Source organism: Macaca nemestrina, chromosome 6 (assembly GCF_043159975.1).
Source record: "Macaca nemestrina isolate mMacNem1 chromosome 6, mMacNem.hap1, whole genome shotgun sequence".
Taxonomy (NCBI): domain Eukaryota; kingdom Metazoa; phylum Chordata; class Mammalia; order Primates; family Cercopithecidae; genus Macaca; species Macaca nemestrina.
The window spans coordinates 119,327,141-119,343,809 of record NC_092130.1 but is presented as its reverse complement, the minus strand read 5'-3'; the positions used below and the strand labels follow the sequence as shown (position 1 = coordinate 119,343,809).

The window sequence follows — 16,669 nt, the reverse complement described above, 5'->3', positions numbered from 1 at the left end:
AAAGGTATTCAATAAATGGTGCTGAGAAACTGGCTATACAAAAGGGATACATTAAAATTAGATCTAAAATTCACATCATACATAAATACTTTCCAAATATGAAAAGCAAAATTTAACAACTTGTAAAATATATAGACGAATATATTTTATAACATTAAGACTAGTAAGGCCTTACTGAAGAAGACATAAAAACTGCAAACTATAAAGAAAACATTTTATTAAATTAAATTATATTCAAATTAAAATTTTCTGTATTACATAAGATCCCATAAATGAAATGAAAAGGCCAGCTACAGCTTGGGAGGTTATTTTAATTCATAAAACCAAGAAAAAATTATGAGCTTAACTAAATAAATAACATCAATAATTGAATCAGAAAGAAATAAACAATGTAGGAGCAATTTGAGAGACAGCAGACACAAGCCAATAAACATATGAAAGATTATAAATCTCTCAAATAATTAGAGAATACATATTTCTACATTTCTCAATGTCATTTCTCAATGACATTCATACGTATTGGATTACCAATTATAAAACATCTGAAATGCCAGGTGTTGTCAAGGATTTGGGGAACTCTTACATACTGTTGGTTAAAGTATAAGTTGGGACAACCAGTTTGGGGGATAAATGTGGCAACATTTCATAAAACTATAGGTGCTCATACCTTATAACCCTGTAATTCCACTTCCAAGTTTATTTCATAAAGAAACTTTCACAGTGATGAACAAAGAGATATAATCAAAGATGATAATGAAGAATTAAACAAGAAATGGCATAAATGAATGTTAATAGAGAAATACATAAATTATGTTAGATTTATGCAAAGAAGTGTCATAGAGCCATAAAAATGTCCAAGTTAAGTTAATCCAGATCCACTTGAATAAATCTTGAAGACATAATTTTGAGTGAAGAAAGCCAATTCAAAGATATACACTATTATTTATGTAAATTTTATAAATCAAAATAACAACAGATTGCTATAAACCCAGGAAAAGTAGTCAAAGCAGAAAAACAGAAACAGGAGAGAGATACACACCAGCTTCAGAATAGTGGTTAGTTATTTTAAAGGAATGAAGGGAAAAGGGGTGGAATCAGAAAAGGATAAAAAGGGCCTTTAACTGCTCTGTAACTTTTTTCCTTTAAAAAAAATCCAAGAAAAAAATTGCAAATTGTCAAAATTGTTAAATTCTGGGTGGTGGTTACATAGCAGTTTGACATGTTATTCTCTGTACTTTGTCTTATGTTTGAAATATTTTATATTTGAAATAAAATACACAAAATAAAGGGTGGAGCAACTTGGTTAGGTAAGGTGTGCAGGAAGGTAGCCTCAGCATCTTGTGTCCTTAAGTGATCCACTTTGCTTTTGTGGTAAAGTGTCCAAGAACTTTAAGACATCTGCAGTATAAGATAAGGAGCAGAAAGAGCACTAACCAAGGACACAGAATATTTGGGTCCAGTTCCTAGCTATTTTACTAGCTATGAAACTTTGGTTGAGAAACTTAGCCACTTTGAGACTCATTGTCTTGTCCTGGGTGGTGCAAAGTAATTACAGTATGGTTATGAAATTCCAAAAGCAATAATAATAGCTTGTATTTATTGAGTGTTTATTATGTATCAGGCATAACTCTGAATACTCTAGATGTATTAACCCAGCTAGTTTTGATTTTTGTACTGTCTTAGTCTGTTTTCTGTTGCTATAACTGAATACCCAAGACTGGGTAATTTATAAAGAGAAGAATTTTATTTCTTTCAATTCTGGAGGCTGGGATGTCCAAGGTTGAGGGACTACATTCGGTGAGGGTCTTCTTAGTGGTCGGAACTCTCTGCGGAGTCCCGAGGTGGTACAGGGTATCACACGGCAAGGGGGCTCATGAGAGATCACCAAACTAGCTTTTATAACAGACCCACTCCCATGATTACTAACCCACTCCCACAATGACCCATGAGTGGATTAATCCCAATAATCTCCCAAAGGTTCCACCTCTCAACACTACTGCATTGTGGACCAGGTTCCCAACACATGAAATTTGGGGGAACACATTCAAACTATAGCATGTAGCTTGAATGTAGTTGAAATTGGGTATACTGATTCCTTCCACCTTATTCCTTTTCAAAATTGTTTTAACTATCCTAGTTCCTTTGTATATCTATACACATTTTAGCTAATCTTGTCTATATACACAAAAAATCTTGCTGGGGTTTGGTAGAAATTGTGATCTCCGTCTTATGCCAAGATGTCTCCTCAGAATTTGCACTAAACCTGTATACAAATTTGAAGAGAACTGCATGTTTAATATGTTGAGCCACAAACATGTTATGCCTTTCCAATTATTAAGATCTTTGATTTATTTAATTAGCACTTTATAGTTTTCAACATACAAGTTCTGTACATATTTTGTTGTATTTACACCTAAGTGTTTCTTTTTATCGAGTGATTTTAAATGGTATTATAAATTTTTGATGTCTGCATGTTCATTGTTAGTATACAAAAATAAAATTTATGTTTGTATATTGATCTTGTATGCTGTGACCTTGCTGAACTCACTTAGTTGTAGGAGTATGTTGGTAGATTCCTTAGGATTTACTATGAAGACAAACAAATTGTGCAAAAAGTAACAGTTTCTTTTTTCCTTTTTCAAGATGTATACTTTTGGCTGGGCCAGTAGCTCATGCCTGTAATCCCAGCACTTTGGGAGGCCAAGGTGGGCGGATCACCCGAGAGGTCAGGAGTTTGAGACGAGCCCGGGTAACATGGTGAAACCTGTCTGTACTAAAAACACAAAAATTAACTGGGCGCAGTGGCGGGCACCTGTAATCCTAGTTACTCGGGAGTCTGAGGCAGAATTGCTTGAACCCAGGAGGTGGAGGTTGCAGTAAGCGGAGATTGCGCCACTGCACTTCAGTCTGGGTAACAGAGTGAGACTCTGTCAAAAAAATAAAAGATGTATGCTTCTTATTTCCTTTTCTTGCCCCTTTGCACTCATATTACACTATGCTGAATTGGAGTGGTGAGAGTGGACATTCACACCTTGTTCCAGGTCTTAGGGGCAAAGCACTCAAACTTTCACCATTAAGTAAAACCTTAGCTCTAGAGTTTTGTTGTTGTTGTAGTTGTTGTTGTAGCAGGTACTCTTCCTTACGTTGAAGAAGCTCTCCTCTATTCCTATTTTTCTGAGATTTTTATTATTAATATGTGTTAAATTTTGTCTAATGCTTTTTTTGTATTAATTGATATGAACATGTGATTTTCTGCCTTAGTTGGTTAATTTGGTAGATTACATTGACTTTCAAATATTGAACCAGTCTTACATCCCTAACATCCCTAAAACAAACCCTACTTGATCATGGTGTATGATTCTTTTTGTTTTTGTTTTGAGATGGAGTCTCGCTCTGTCACCTAGCTGGAGTGCAGTGGTGAGATCTCGGCTCCCTGCAACCTCCGCCTCCCGGGTTCAAGCAATTCTCGTGCCTCAGCCTTCCCAGTAGCTAGGATTACAGGCACATGCCACCGTACCCGGCTAATTTTTGTATTTTTAGTAGAGACAGGGTTTCACCATGTTGGCCAGGCTGGTCTTGAAGTCCTGACCTCAAGTGATCTGCTTGCCTCGGCCTCCTAAAGTGTTGGGACTATAGGCGTGAGCCACCATGTCCAGCCTATTTCTGTATATTACTGAATGCTATTTGCTAATATTTGGTTAAGGATTTTTATATCTACATTCATGAAGACTACTGGTGTACAGGCTTATTTTTTTTACATTGTCTTTGGTTTTGATAGTGAAGTAATACTAGCTCATAAACATAACTGAAACGTGTTTTCTCATCTCTTTTTTTGGAAGAGATTATGTGGAATCGATGCTGGTTATTCTTTAAAAGTTTGTAGAAATCTGCCAGGTGAGGTGGCTCATATCTATAATCTTAGCACTTTGGGAGGCCAAGGTGGGAGGATCACAAATCTCTGGTGAAATAATCTAGTCCTGAAGATATCTTTTTTTGGGGGGATTTTAAAATTATGAAGTCAATTTCCTAATTATAGGGCTCTTCAGATTATCTATTTCTTATTGTCTATTTCTTACTGTTCTGTTTTCAAGTTCGTTAATTCTTTCCTTTGCATCCTCATTCTGCTGCTGAGCTTATTCACTGAGTTTTAACATTGTGATGATTGTATTTTTGATTTTTAAAAATTCCCATTTGGTTTTTCCTTATGTCTTTTATTTCTTTGCTGAGACTTTCTATTTTTCTCTTTAGTTTTCAGCATGTTTTCAATTGCTCATTGAAGCATTTTTGTCACAGTTATTTGAAAATCTTTGTGAGATAATTCTAACATCTCTTTTATTGGCGTCTGTTGATTTTTTTTCATTCAGTTTGGGATCTTCCTGTTTCTCGGTATGACAAGTAATTGAAACTTGGACATTTGGGGTATTATCTTATGACATTCCTGATATTAAACCTTTTATTTTAGCTGACTTCCATGGGCACTGCTGTAAAGGGGGAAGTAAAGGGGTGCCACCTCATTATTGCAAGGTGGCATTAGAAATCCAGGTTTCCTACTTAGTCTTTGCTGGAATGAGTGGGGCTGGAGCCCCATGGCTTTTTGTGGTATTTGGCTGGAGTAGGGACTTATTGTCTAAAAAGTGTTCTGTCTTTCTAGGCTGTTCCTTTCCTGGTCCTTTTGCCAGAGAGAGAAGGCTTTTGTTGTTTTTGTTGCTGTTTGGTCTGTGCCTGTTGACATTTCTGGGTTGCCAGCTTCTTCAGCATCAGCTCTGGGATTAACGAGGCAAAAAGAAAACCCTGGGCACTTACACAATGTCATTCCTTGAGTCAGGAGATCTCAGCTCATCTGTCATTTTATCTCCATCTTCCAGAGTCTTGTTATGTTTATATATAATGTCCAGGGTTTTTAGTTGTATTTAGCAGAAATAATACGAAAGAAATGCATCTACTCCATCTTCTCAGAAGCAGAAATCCTTGCTTTTTGCCTTTTACAGTCACATTTTCTTAAGATCCATTGCTACCAAAAATAGCCTACTCTTTTCGTACCCTTTTCTAACTACTTGACCTATCTAGTTTGGTCATTCATACAAAGATACTGAAAACAAACTCAAAATGATGACTTCCTCATAAGAGGCGATGTAAAAGAATCTGAAATTCTGTGTCTAACCCCCTTATTTAAAGAAATACCAAGGTATCTGCACATAGCCACAGTATCAAAATGGCTGGTCAGATATACATTTATTCACATTGCTCATGTCTGAAGGCCATCTCTAAAAAAATAGAGCAGAACATTCTGGATTCAAAATGCATACATATCTCACCTTCACCGTCACAGCATTCTAGGATAGAAGGGTCTTCCCGAATCACTGCAGTCAGAGCATTGACATCTCCATTAGAGGCTGCCTGATAAACCATGGTCAGGTCAACTTCCTCGGATGAGTCACCTTCATGCATCAAACAGACACAATGTTAGTGTGTAGAGCCAGTTCACTGAAAGAATAACAATACCCAAGTCCTCACCCACACAAGTGATTCATTAAAACTTCTCAAGTGAATCCAGGCAGAAGACTGAGTCATCCTGGCCACACACTCCCTCACCACTTCTGAAGAAAGGAGGATCACTCATGCCATTTGTAACACCGCTGTGTACTGGGAAGGAACCTGAGGGATTGGATGTCATTTGAGATTTTCTGATTCTTTCCAGGCATTCAGGCTTCTCGAAGTCAGTGAGCCCAGAGAGGAAAGTGGGGCCCTCATCTCGGTTCTGCATTGCCCTTTTTCATCTGGAGCATGTTCCTTGTACTCTCAATGACTCAGTTTACCACCTTTGAAAGAGACATTGTGCTCTCTGTTCTCTGATCTCCAGATGTAGAGAGTGAGCCGGCCTTTCCCGCCCTATTCTGTACCCTGAGGACTGACCCTTGCTGAGTGCTCCACCCAGGCTCCCTCACCCTCTTGCTTGCCCATGAAAGGCACGGGCAGGAGCCTCGTGGGGAGAAGAGAGAGAAGGGACATTTCTTCCTGCCTTCCCCTAGTGCAGTGTTCGGCAGGAGCCACTTCTCTCCCACCAGGAGGCTCTTTCTTGGCAGAGCCAGTCTCTTTCTCTACAGAGTCAGTTTCACTGGGTTCCCTGATAAAACGGTCCCCTCCCATGCTTCTTTCGCTTCCCACTGATGTTAGTCTGTGGAGCTTCAGCATCCCCAGTTCATCCTTTCAGCCCTGCTTCATCTCTGCAAGCTGTCCCTTCATGAAAGTCTCTTCATTTCAACCACCTGGGATTTCATGAGATGGAATTCCCGGAGGAAACAGAACTATAGGCAACTCCTTTGAATTTTGTAGCCACCTGCATTGTGCCTTGGGCACAACTGAACCAACTAATACACGGTCAACGAATGGCTTACGTCTGTAATCTCAGCACTTTGGGAGGCTGAGGTGGGAGGATGGCTTGAGCCCAGGACTTCGAAATCAGCCTGGGCAACACAGTGAGACTCTCTCTCTACAAAAATTTTAAAAAGTAGCTGGGCATGGTGGTGGGTACCTGTAGTCCCAGGTACTCAGGAAGGTGAGGCAGGAGGATCGCTTGAGCCCCAGAGTTTAAGCAGCGAGCTATGATTGTGCCACTATACTCCAGCCTGGATAACAGAGTGAGACCTTGTCTTAAAAAACAAACAAAAAGGCGACAAGAGAACTATAGATCAAGTGGGGCCAGGCACAGTGGCTCATGCCTGTAATCCAGGCACTGTGGGAGGTCGAGGCGAGCGGATCACTTGAGGTCAGGAGTTCAAGACCAGCCTGGTCAACTTAGTGAAACCCTGTCTCTACTGAAAATACAGAAAAACAAGCCAGGTGTGGTGGCATGCGCCTGTAATCCCAGCTACTTGGGAGGCTGAGGCAGGAGAATCGCTTGAACCCGGGAGGCAGAGGGTGCAGTGAACCAAGATCGCACCACTGCACTCCCGCCTGGGTGACAGAGCGAGACTCTGTCTCAAAAACAAACAAACAAACAAACAAACAAAGACCTGTGGTTAAGTGGAGCACAGGGAGGACTGGGAGGTGAGTTCTGCTCAAAAGGAGGCCTCCAGGGAGAGGCTGTGCTGATCGACTCATACACAGTTCCTCCCATGCACGCCTCCTCTGCCCCGAAAGCATAGCATTGTCCAGGGAAAAAATACGTGTGTAAGAAAACGTTTTTTGGCCAAGCGCAGTGGCTCACGCCTTTAATCCCAGCACTTTGGGAGGCTGAGGTAGGTGGATCACCTGAGGCTGGGAGTTTGAGACCAGCCTTCCCAACATGGAGAAACTCCATCTCTACTAAAAATACAAAAAATAAGCTGGGCATGGTGGCGCATGCCTGTAATTCTAGCTATTTGGGAGGCTGAGGCAGGAGAATTGCTTGAACCTAGGAGGCAGAGGTTGCAGTGAGCCGAGATAGTGCCACTGCACTCCAGCCTGGGCAACAAGAGCGAAACTCCATCTCCAGAAAAAAAAAAAAAAAAAGAGAAAAAGGTTTTTTTAAGTTGTGTTTTTCTGCTAATGTGGACATTATGTCAAAGATACTTTTTAGTTTTCAGTTCTAATTGATCTTTAGTTGGCAGTGGACCTAACCCTTTGCCTCGGTTTCTCTGTCCCAGTATTTTTGGGAAGTCATAAGCGACTTTTAGCCGGTTGACCTGTCTGTCCCCAAAGGAACTTGTTATTGGAAATATTTCATTTATGACAACAAACTGTTTTGTAAAGTGAGTGGTTGTTCCCTAACTTATTTTGTTGTTTTCGTGTGTTTGTTTTAGGCGGACTCACTTGCACATTTGCCTGGGGGCCAGAAGTGACAGAGGAGGAGTGTCCGGGTCAAATGCTACTCCTGTGATGAGCACAAGGACTATGGAGCCAGACAACTTCAGTATCAGTCCCAGTTTGCACTGACCAGCTGTGTGGATTTGGGCCATCCCCTTTCCAGGCCTTCGTTTCTTCATTTTGTTTGTTTGTTTGTTTGTTTATTTGAGAAAGGGTCTCGTTGGTTAACCCAGGCTGGAGTGCAGTGGCGTGATGTTGGCTCACTGCAGCCTTGATCTCCCAGGCCCAAGTGATCCTCCCATCTCAGCCTCCTGAGTAGCTGGGACTACAGACACGCGCCACCACGCCCAGCTAATTTTTGTATTTTTTGTAGAGATGGGGTTTTGCCATGTTGCCCAGGCTGGTCTCCTAACGATCCTCCCACCTTGGCCTCCCAAAGTGCTGGGATTTATAGGCGTGAGCCACTGTTCCTGGCCAGTTTCTTTGTCTTTAAAATGAAGGTAATAATGATGATAATTATGACAACTACCTACTTCTCTTATAAGTTTGTTGTGAGGAAAGAAATAAGTTAATATTTAATTCTGTGTGCTTTTAGAACAAGGCCTGGCATATAATAGTGTATATATTTGCTATGACTATTGCTACTTAAAAAAATTTTTTTTGGTGTGTTTAGAAAGCATTAGAAATCTGGGACATGTAGAGAAAATAGTCTCTTGTTGATGATGATTAGACAAAGACTTCATAAATTGCACAGAACGTTAATCTCCATTAGGAAACTTCCCAGGACTCTAGACATTTTAAGATTTCTCACAATATATTTGGGCACAAGAAATAGGGCCCAGAAATAGGACAAAAATGGAGCTGGTATCTGGTTGTGTGACCACAGCCAAAGATGCTGGTGGTATCACTTCAGGAAGAAGATCCTGGTGGTAGGCTGAGGAGCTCTGTGTTTAATAGCCTGTTCATATGTTATATAATGTGCCTATATAACAGACATAAATGTGTTTACAATCCATTCATCACGGAGTGCATTAAATACGCAAGGCACATTCATCACACTGTCGACCACATACAGCTGAGAGAAACAATGAATGCATTGCCTGATAGAATTATGATCCCCAAATATCTTGCCAGAAATCTAATTAGATGGTGTTTAATAGGGCTAAACGTAGAGTAACATATTGAAAGACAGGACCAGCTGATTTCCTAGGCCAACTAAGAATCCCTAAGCCTAGCTGGGAAGGTGACTGCATCCACCTTTAAACACAGGGCTTGCAACTTAGCTCACACCTGACCAATCAGGTAGTAAAGAGAGCTCACTAAAATGCTAATTAGGAAAAAACAGAAGGTAAAGAAATAGCCAATCATCTATTGCCTGAGAGCACAGTGGGAGGGACAATGATCGCGATATAAACCCAGGCATTGGAGCCAGCAACGGCTACCCTCTTTGGGTCCCCTCCCTTTGTATGGGAGCTCTGTCTTCACTCTATTACATCTTGCAACTGCACTCTCTTCTGGTCCGTGTTTGTTACCGCTCGAGCTGAGCTTTCGCTCATGTCCACCACTGCTGTTTGCCCCTGTCACAGACCCGCCGCTGACTTATATCCCTCTGGATCTGGCAGGGTGTCCACTGTGCTCCTGATCCAGCAAGGCGCCCATTGCCGCTCCCAATCGGGCTAAAGGCTTGCCATTGATCCCTCACGGCTAAGTGCTCAGGTTCATCCTAATCAAGTTGAACACTAGTCACTGGGTTCTAGGTTCTCTTCCGTGACCCACAGCTTCTAATAGAGCTGTACCACTCACCACATGGCCCAAGATTCCGTTCCTTGGAATCCGTGAGGCCAAGAACCCCAGGTCAGAGAACACGAGGCTTGTTACCATCTTGGAAGTGGCTCACCATTTTGGAAGTGGCCCGCCACCATCTTCGGAGCTCTAAGAACAAGGACCCCTGGTAACAATATCTTAGTCCACAAAATATCTAGTTGAACTAATTGAAGGGTGGTTAAGTATGTAGTTTTTGCACTCAACTTCCCCTCTCCCTGTTGATAAGATTAACCTGTTTATTCTCTAGGGACTACTTCCTCTCCTCTTCTAGCTCTCAGGCTGATTCAGTGGAATTGACTATATCCCTGGTCAGGGGCAGAACACGTGGCTTAGAACTAAGCCACTCAGCACTAGCATTATCCTGGCCTTGGAGACTGACTCAGGGATGTGACCCAATTAGAGCCCATGACAAGCAATGATACGTTTGATATATTGACTGGGGTTGTCGAGAACAATACTGTCACTTTATTCTACCATCCATGAACCTGGAAGCCACCTGGTGACATATTTCTCTTACCAGAGAAAGGTGGAGAGCTTTTCTCTGCCCCCTACACCTCCCCCCACCAATAAAAAAAAAAAAAGAAAAAAGAAAAAAGAAATATTAGCCTAGATCAATGTCCCAAAGCATTTCCCCAGTGTTTTCTTCTGGTAGTTTCATGTCTTATATTTAAATCTTTAATCCATTTTGATTTGATATGGTGAGGGATAGGGGTCTAGTTTTATTCTTCTGCATATAGATATCCAGTCTTCCCAGCACCATTTATTGAAGAGACTGTTCTTTCCCCAATGTATGTCTTGGTGGCTTTGTTAAAAATGAGTTGACTGTAAATGTGTGAACTTGTTTCTGGAACCTCGATTCTGTTCCATCGGTCTACGTGGCTGTTTTTATGTCAGTATCGTGCAATTTTGGTTACTATAGCTTTGTAGTATAATTTGAAGTCAAGTAATGTGATGCCTTCAGCTTAAGTCAATTTACATAGATTTTGTGTATTCATTTGGATTTTCTTTATTCATTTGGATTTTCTTTTTAATCACTGAAAAAGTACTGACCGATAAAACGTTTTAAAAAAGAACTTGGAGTTTTAGTTGGAAAATTAGCTCTATAGAAATAAACAGCATTGTAATAAATTAGGAGGAAGTCTGGCTGAATTACCAAATCTAGTAGCCATATTGAGGGCAGTGATAGGCCTTTTCCATTCTAAACTGGTCAGTGTCATATTAAGGTCTATGGTCTCAATTAAACAGGGGTATAGTGGCTGGAGAACACTCAGAGGTGAGTGACTAGAGGTATGAATGGACTTTAATCAAGTCACGTGAAGAATGGTTGAAGGAAATAAATGTGTCTACTCTGAAGATTATTCCATGGGGTCATGATAGTAGCCTTCAGATAGTTAGAGTTTTTTTTTTAATTAAAAAAATTGTGCAGGAGGGTGAGGCAGGAGAATGGCGAAAACCTGGGAGGTGGAGCTTGCAGTGAGCCAAAATCACGCCACTGCACTCCAGCCTGGGTGACAGAGCGAGACTCCATCTCAAAAAAAAAAAAAAAAAAAAAAGAAAAAAATTGTGGTAAAAGATACATAAAATTTGAAATGTTAACCATTTAAGTGTACTTACAGTTCGATGGCATTATGTCCATTCACACTGTTGTGTGACCATCACTGAAACTCATCTTTTCATCTTTCAAATCTCTGTACTCATTAGACTGTAACTTCCCATTCTTTCCTGTCCCCAGTCCCTGGAAACCACAATTCTACTTTCCGTCTATTAATTTGACTACTAAAGGCACCTCACGTATGTGGAATCAATAACCGTTGTCCTTTCGTGACTGGCTTATTTCACGTAACATAATGTCCTCAGGGTTCATCCATGTTGTAGAATGTGTCAGAACTGTCTTCCTTGTTAAGATTTAATAATATTTAATTGTATGTATGCATCACATTTTGTTTATTCATTACCTGTCAATGGACACTTGGGTCATTCCCATCTTTTGGCTATTGTGAATAATGCTGCTGTGAACATGGGTCTACAAATCTTTTTGCATTCCTGCTTTCAATTCTTTTGGGTATATACTCAGAAGTGAAATTGTTGGATCATGTGATAATTCCATTTTTAATTTTTGAAAGAACCACCATACTGTCTTCCAAACGGCTGCACCATTTTGTATTTCCACCAAAGTGCACAAGAGTCTCAATTTCCCCATTTCCTTGCTAACACTTATTATTTATTGTTTGGTTTTTAAAAAAATAATAGCCATCCTAATGAGGGTGAAGTGGTATTTCATTGTGGCTTTGATTTGCATTTCTCTAATATTAGTGACAGTGAGCATTTTTACATGTGCTTATTGGCTATAGGCATATCTTTCAAGAAATGTCTATTCAAATCCTTTGCCCATTTTTGAATTAAGTTGTTTGGCTTTTTGTTGCTGGGTTGTAGGAGTTCTTTATATATTCTGAATATTAAACCTTTATCAGGTATATGATTTGCAAATATTTTCTCTCATTCTGTGGGTTACCTTTTCATTCTGTTGATAGTTGATGACAAAGCTTTTAATTTTGATGTAGTCTAATTTGTCTATTTTTTCTTTTGTTGCCTGTGCATTTGATGTCATAGTCAAGAAATCATTGCCAAATCCAGTGTCATGAAGATTTTCCATATGCTTTTTTCTATGAGCTTTACAGTTTTAGGTCTTATGTTTGGGTCTTTGATCCATTTTGAGTTAACTTTTATATATGGTGTAAAGTAAGGGTTCAAATACATTTTTTTCCATGTGGCTATCCTGTTTTTCCAACATCATTCATTGAAAATACTATTGTCTTAGTCTGTTTCCTGCTGCTATAACACAATACTATAGACTGGGTAATTTATAAATAAACTTATTTGGTTCATGGTTCTTGAGGTTAGGAAGTCCAAGGGCATGGTGCCAACATGTGGTGAGGATGATCTCATGGCAGAAGGGTGAAAGGCAGAAGTGAGCATGCGAGACAGAAGAGGAAATCAGGCCAAACTCATTGTTTTTATCAGATACCCATGCCAGAGATCTCTAACGCACTCCTAATATAACAGTATTAATCAATTCATGAGAGCAGAGCCTTCATGCCCCAATCACCTCTAAAAGCACCACCTCTTAATACTGTTACAATGACAGTTAAATTTCAATACAACTTTCAGTGGGAACATTCAAGTCATAGCAACTATTCTTTCCCTATTGAATGGTCTTGGCACTCTTGTCGAAAATCAGTTGACCATAAATGTATGGGATTATTTCTGGACTTTCAGTTCTATTCTACTGATCTATATGTCTGTCTGTATGCCAGTACCACACTGTTTTCACTACTGTAGCTTTGTAGTAAGTTTTGAAATCAGGAAGTGTGAAACCTCCAACTGTTCTTTTTGAAGATTGTTTTAGCTATTTTGGGGTCTCTTGAAATTCAATATGCATATTAGGATGATTTTTCTATTTCTGTAGAAAACATCATTGGGATTTTGACAGAGATTATATTGAATCTGTAGATTGCTTTGTGTAGTATTGGCATCTTAATAATATTAAGTTTTCTAATTCATGAAACATAAAATGTCTTTCCATTTACTGGTGTTCTCTTTAATTTCTTTCAGCAATGCTTTGTAGTTTTCAGTGTACCTGTCTTTTATCTCCTTGGTTATTCCTAAGTATTTGATTCTTTCTCATACCATTGTAAATAGAATTGTTTTTCAAAAGGCTTTTATGCAAACAATTTTATGGTTAAATTGCTCTATGAGACTCCCATAGTTAGAAATAGCAGTGGGTGAGAGTGAGAGAGAAAGGTATTTTAATTATTATTAGAGTTTATAAAAATGGACTGGGTCATCTCAAGAAATAGTGAACTTCCTGTCACTGAAGATGACCTCTCTTGGCTAGATGGCCACCAAACCTGTTTAGAAGGAATTTGGACACAGAGTGAAGCACAGGGTAGGGGGAAAAGGAAGACGTGTGGAGCAGAATAGCATGTACTTCACAATTCCTTCTGGCTCTGCAATGTACACTAAACCACAGCACAACGAGGAAATAGGAAAAGAAGGAGCTTCCCTAGGGGTTGTTTAGAAAGAGCCAATCTAAGTTGCGGTCAAGGCAAATAATTGGTCACAAACTTAGAAACTGTTCAGAAAATTTCTGGAGAAATGAGGAAGCATGATGTAGAAATAACAAGTACAAAGATGAGGATGACTGACGGTCCTAATAGAATCTAAAATGAGGGCAGGAAAGTTTTTTTCTACTGACAGTCAGAAGCCCACTTATTAAGATATCTAAAAGATCTACATAAACAATACCTCAGTCCTTCCTTGTCTCCTTCCTATCACTCCTCTCTCTCTCTCTCTCTCTTTCTCATCTATTCATCATCTATCTTTCTTTCCACATGGCTTACATGAGGAGCATGTTTTGAATGGTCTTGCCTCTCTAACTGCTTTAAACAGATAGACTTCTATATGGGTGCATAAAGAGAGATTTCAGAATACACACAGGGTGAGAGATTCTGAGGACAGAAAATGGAAGAAACGTGAACAAATAGGAAGAAAGAAGCATGTGAAGACATGCAGATTGTATTTTATTTAAAACTCTGCTGCCGCTGCCGGAGAATGATCTGGGTGGCAGCTAGCAGCCTCGGCAAGGGGCCAGGAGCCACTTCTGAGGGTGCCCAGAGAAGCAAAGGTCGCCAGTCCTGTGTCGTCGCCCTCTCTGCCCCCCAGGAGGGGCAAGAGGGAGCCGGGGCTGATGTCAGAAATACACTTTGGGAGATGGCCTCTAAATCCTGGCTGAATTTTTTTACCTTCCTCTATGGATCGGCAATAGGATTTCTTTTATGTTCTCAGCTATTTAGTATTTTGTTGGGAGAAGAGGGTGACACCCAGTCTGATGTTCTTCATAATGATCCTCATGCGAGGCATTCAGATGATAATGGACAGAATCATCTAGAAGGACAAATGAACTTCAATGCAGATTCTAGCCAACGTACAGATGAGAACATAGACATCACTGACAACCTCTATCAGCAAGTTACAATTCTTTGCTGGGTTATGACAGGCCCTCAAAACCTAGAGAAAAAGGCCAAACGTGTCAAAGTTACCTGGGTCCAGCATAGTCACAAAGTGTTTTTTATGAGTTCGGAAGAAAATAAAGACTTCCCTGCTGTGGGATTGAAAACCAAAGAAGGCAGAGATCAGCTTTACTGGAAAACAATTAAACCTTTTCAGTATGTTCATGAACATCATTTAGAAGACGTTGATTGGTTTTTGAAAGCAGATGATGATACATATTTCGTACTAGACAATTTGAGATGGCTTCTTTCAAAATATGATTCTAAAGAACCCATTTACTGTGGAAGAAGATTTAAACCCTTTGTAAAACAGGGCTGTATGAGTGGAGGAGCAGCATATTTACTAAGCAAAGAAGGCTTGAAGAGATTTGTTGATGCATTTAAAACAGACAGGTGTACACATAATTTCTCCATTGAAGACTTAGCGCTGGGAAGATGCATGGAAATTATAAATGTAGAAGCAGGAGATTCCAGAGATGCCATTGGAAAAAAACCTTTTCATCCCTTTGTGCCAGAACACCACTTAATAAAGGTTATCTACTTAGAACCTTTTGGTACAGGAATTACAACTATTATCCTCCTGTAGAGGGTCCTGGTTGCTGTTCTGATCTTGCAGATTCTTTTCACTATGTTGATTTTTACAAGTGGGTATGTGTTAGAATACCTCATTTATCATCTTCGTCCGTATATTTATTTATACAGATATCAAGCTACCTTACCTGAAAATATACTAAAGGAAATTAGTCAAGCAAACAAAAATGAAGGCACAAAAGTGAAGTTAGGAAACCCTTGAAAGAAAATCACGAATGAACAAAGGTAAAATGTCTAGCATTGCACTGAAGGACTTCTGCATTTCTGACATAGAACACTGGAATCCCAGGGAGGAATTCTAAGTGAACATTCCATATAGAAACCTTTCACATGAATGACTATAAACTGAAGCTTTAAATGACCTGCGAAGTCTGTTAAAATGTGTTTTGACACAGTAATATAAAAATATATCTATATATATAAGAAGAAATTGTGTTTTTAAAATGGTGGCCAGGTAGAGGAACTAGAAAAGAGATTTTGTTGTCTATTTTTGACCATCTGTATTATTGTCACTAAGAAACTAAAACAGTTGAATTTGCTAAAACTACACTGTGCTATGTTAGTAATAAACAGATCTGCCTTAAAGAAAATTTTAGAAAGAAATATTGTTGCTCAGTGTTATTAATACAGCTCAAGAGTTGAGTTTATATTTGCAGTATGATATACATGATCCAACCCCTCCCAACACATACAGTTTTTGTCTAATGAAAATTTTGCTGTGATTATTTATAATTGGCAGTTTTTCTTCCAAAAGAAGCTAAAATAAGACTGGCATTTATCCTGAAGTGCCTTAATAAAACCGTACTTTAAAATTATATGGGCCTTGACTATATTATATATTTGATTCGAATTAGTAATCCTTTATGGAATCTCTGTTGGTTCTCTTCTAAATATGTTTACCCACCCTTGAATACAATTCTCCACTATTAATATTAATTTACTCATAGCATTCATAGCATTCTGTAAACATGTATTTTATAATATTTGTTCCCAAATTTACCCATTGTTAATTATGGATAACTAATAATAAATTTAATGCTATTTGAGGATGCTTTTCTTATATCAGTGCCACTCTCAGGGATTACTAAGTGACATTTTAAATTGATTATTTTAAACTCTTTCTAACTACATAGTTTTGATTTCTTTCATTCTCATCCTGTTGAGAGATGAGAACGTGTTTGTGCTTTTCATAACTTGCTTAAAGCAGAGTTATAACATTCATTTTTAGGATCCAAGGTGGCTATTAGTTACACTGGCAAGATTATTTTGAATGCAAGATTTTGAAAAGAATTAATTAAAAACAATAGAAAACGCAGAGTACTTAAACAAAAACGTTATATATTGAAAGAGTAGATACTTAACTTATAAATAACAGTCTGAAAGTTGATGCTGACTTACTA

General features: G+C 39.1%; 1 protein-coding gene and 1 pseudogene across 1 annotated transcript in view; one reads left to right on the top strand and one right to left on the bottom strand.

Annotated features, from left to right (window-relative positions):
• LOC105499398 (ankyrin repeat domain 55) overlaps positions 1 to 16,669 on the bottom strand; it is a 139,135-nt gene that overhangs the window by 89,456 nt on the left and 33,010 nt on the right. The window contains exon 3 of the mRNA XM_011771949.2: positions 5,316 to 5,438. Within this exon, the coding sequence (XP_011770251.2) occupies positions 5,316 to 5,438 (123 nt within the window). The remainder of the gene's footprint in view (positions 1 to 5,315; positions 5,439 to 16,669) is intronic.
• LOC105499397 (glycoprotein-N-acetylgalactosamine 3-beta-galactosyltransferase 1 pseudogene) lies at positions 14,342 to 15,714 on the top strand (annotated as a pseudogene).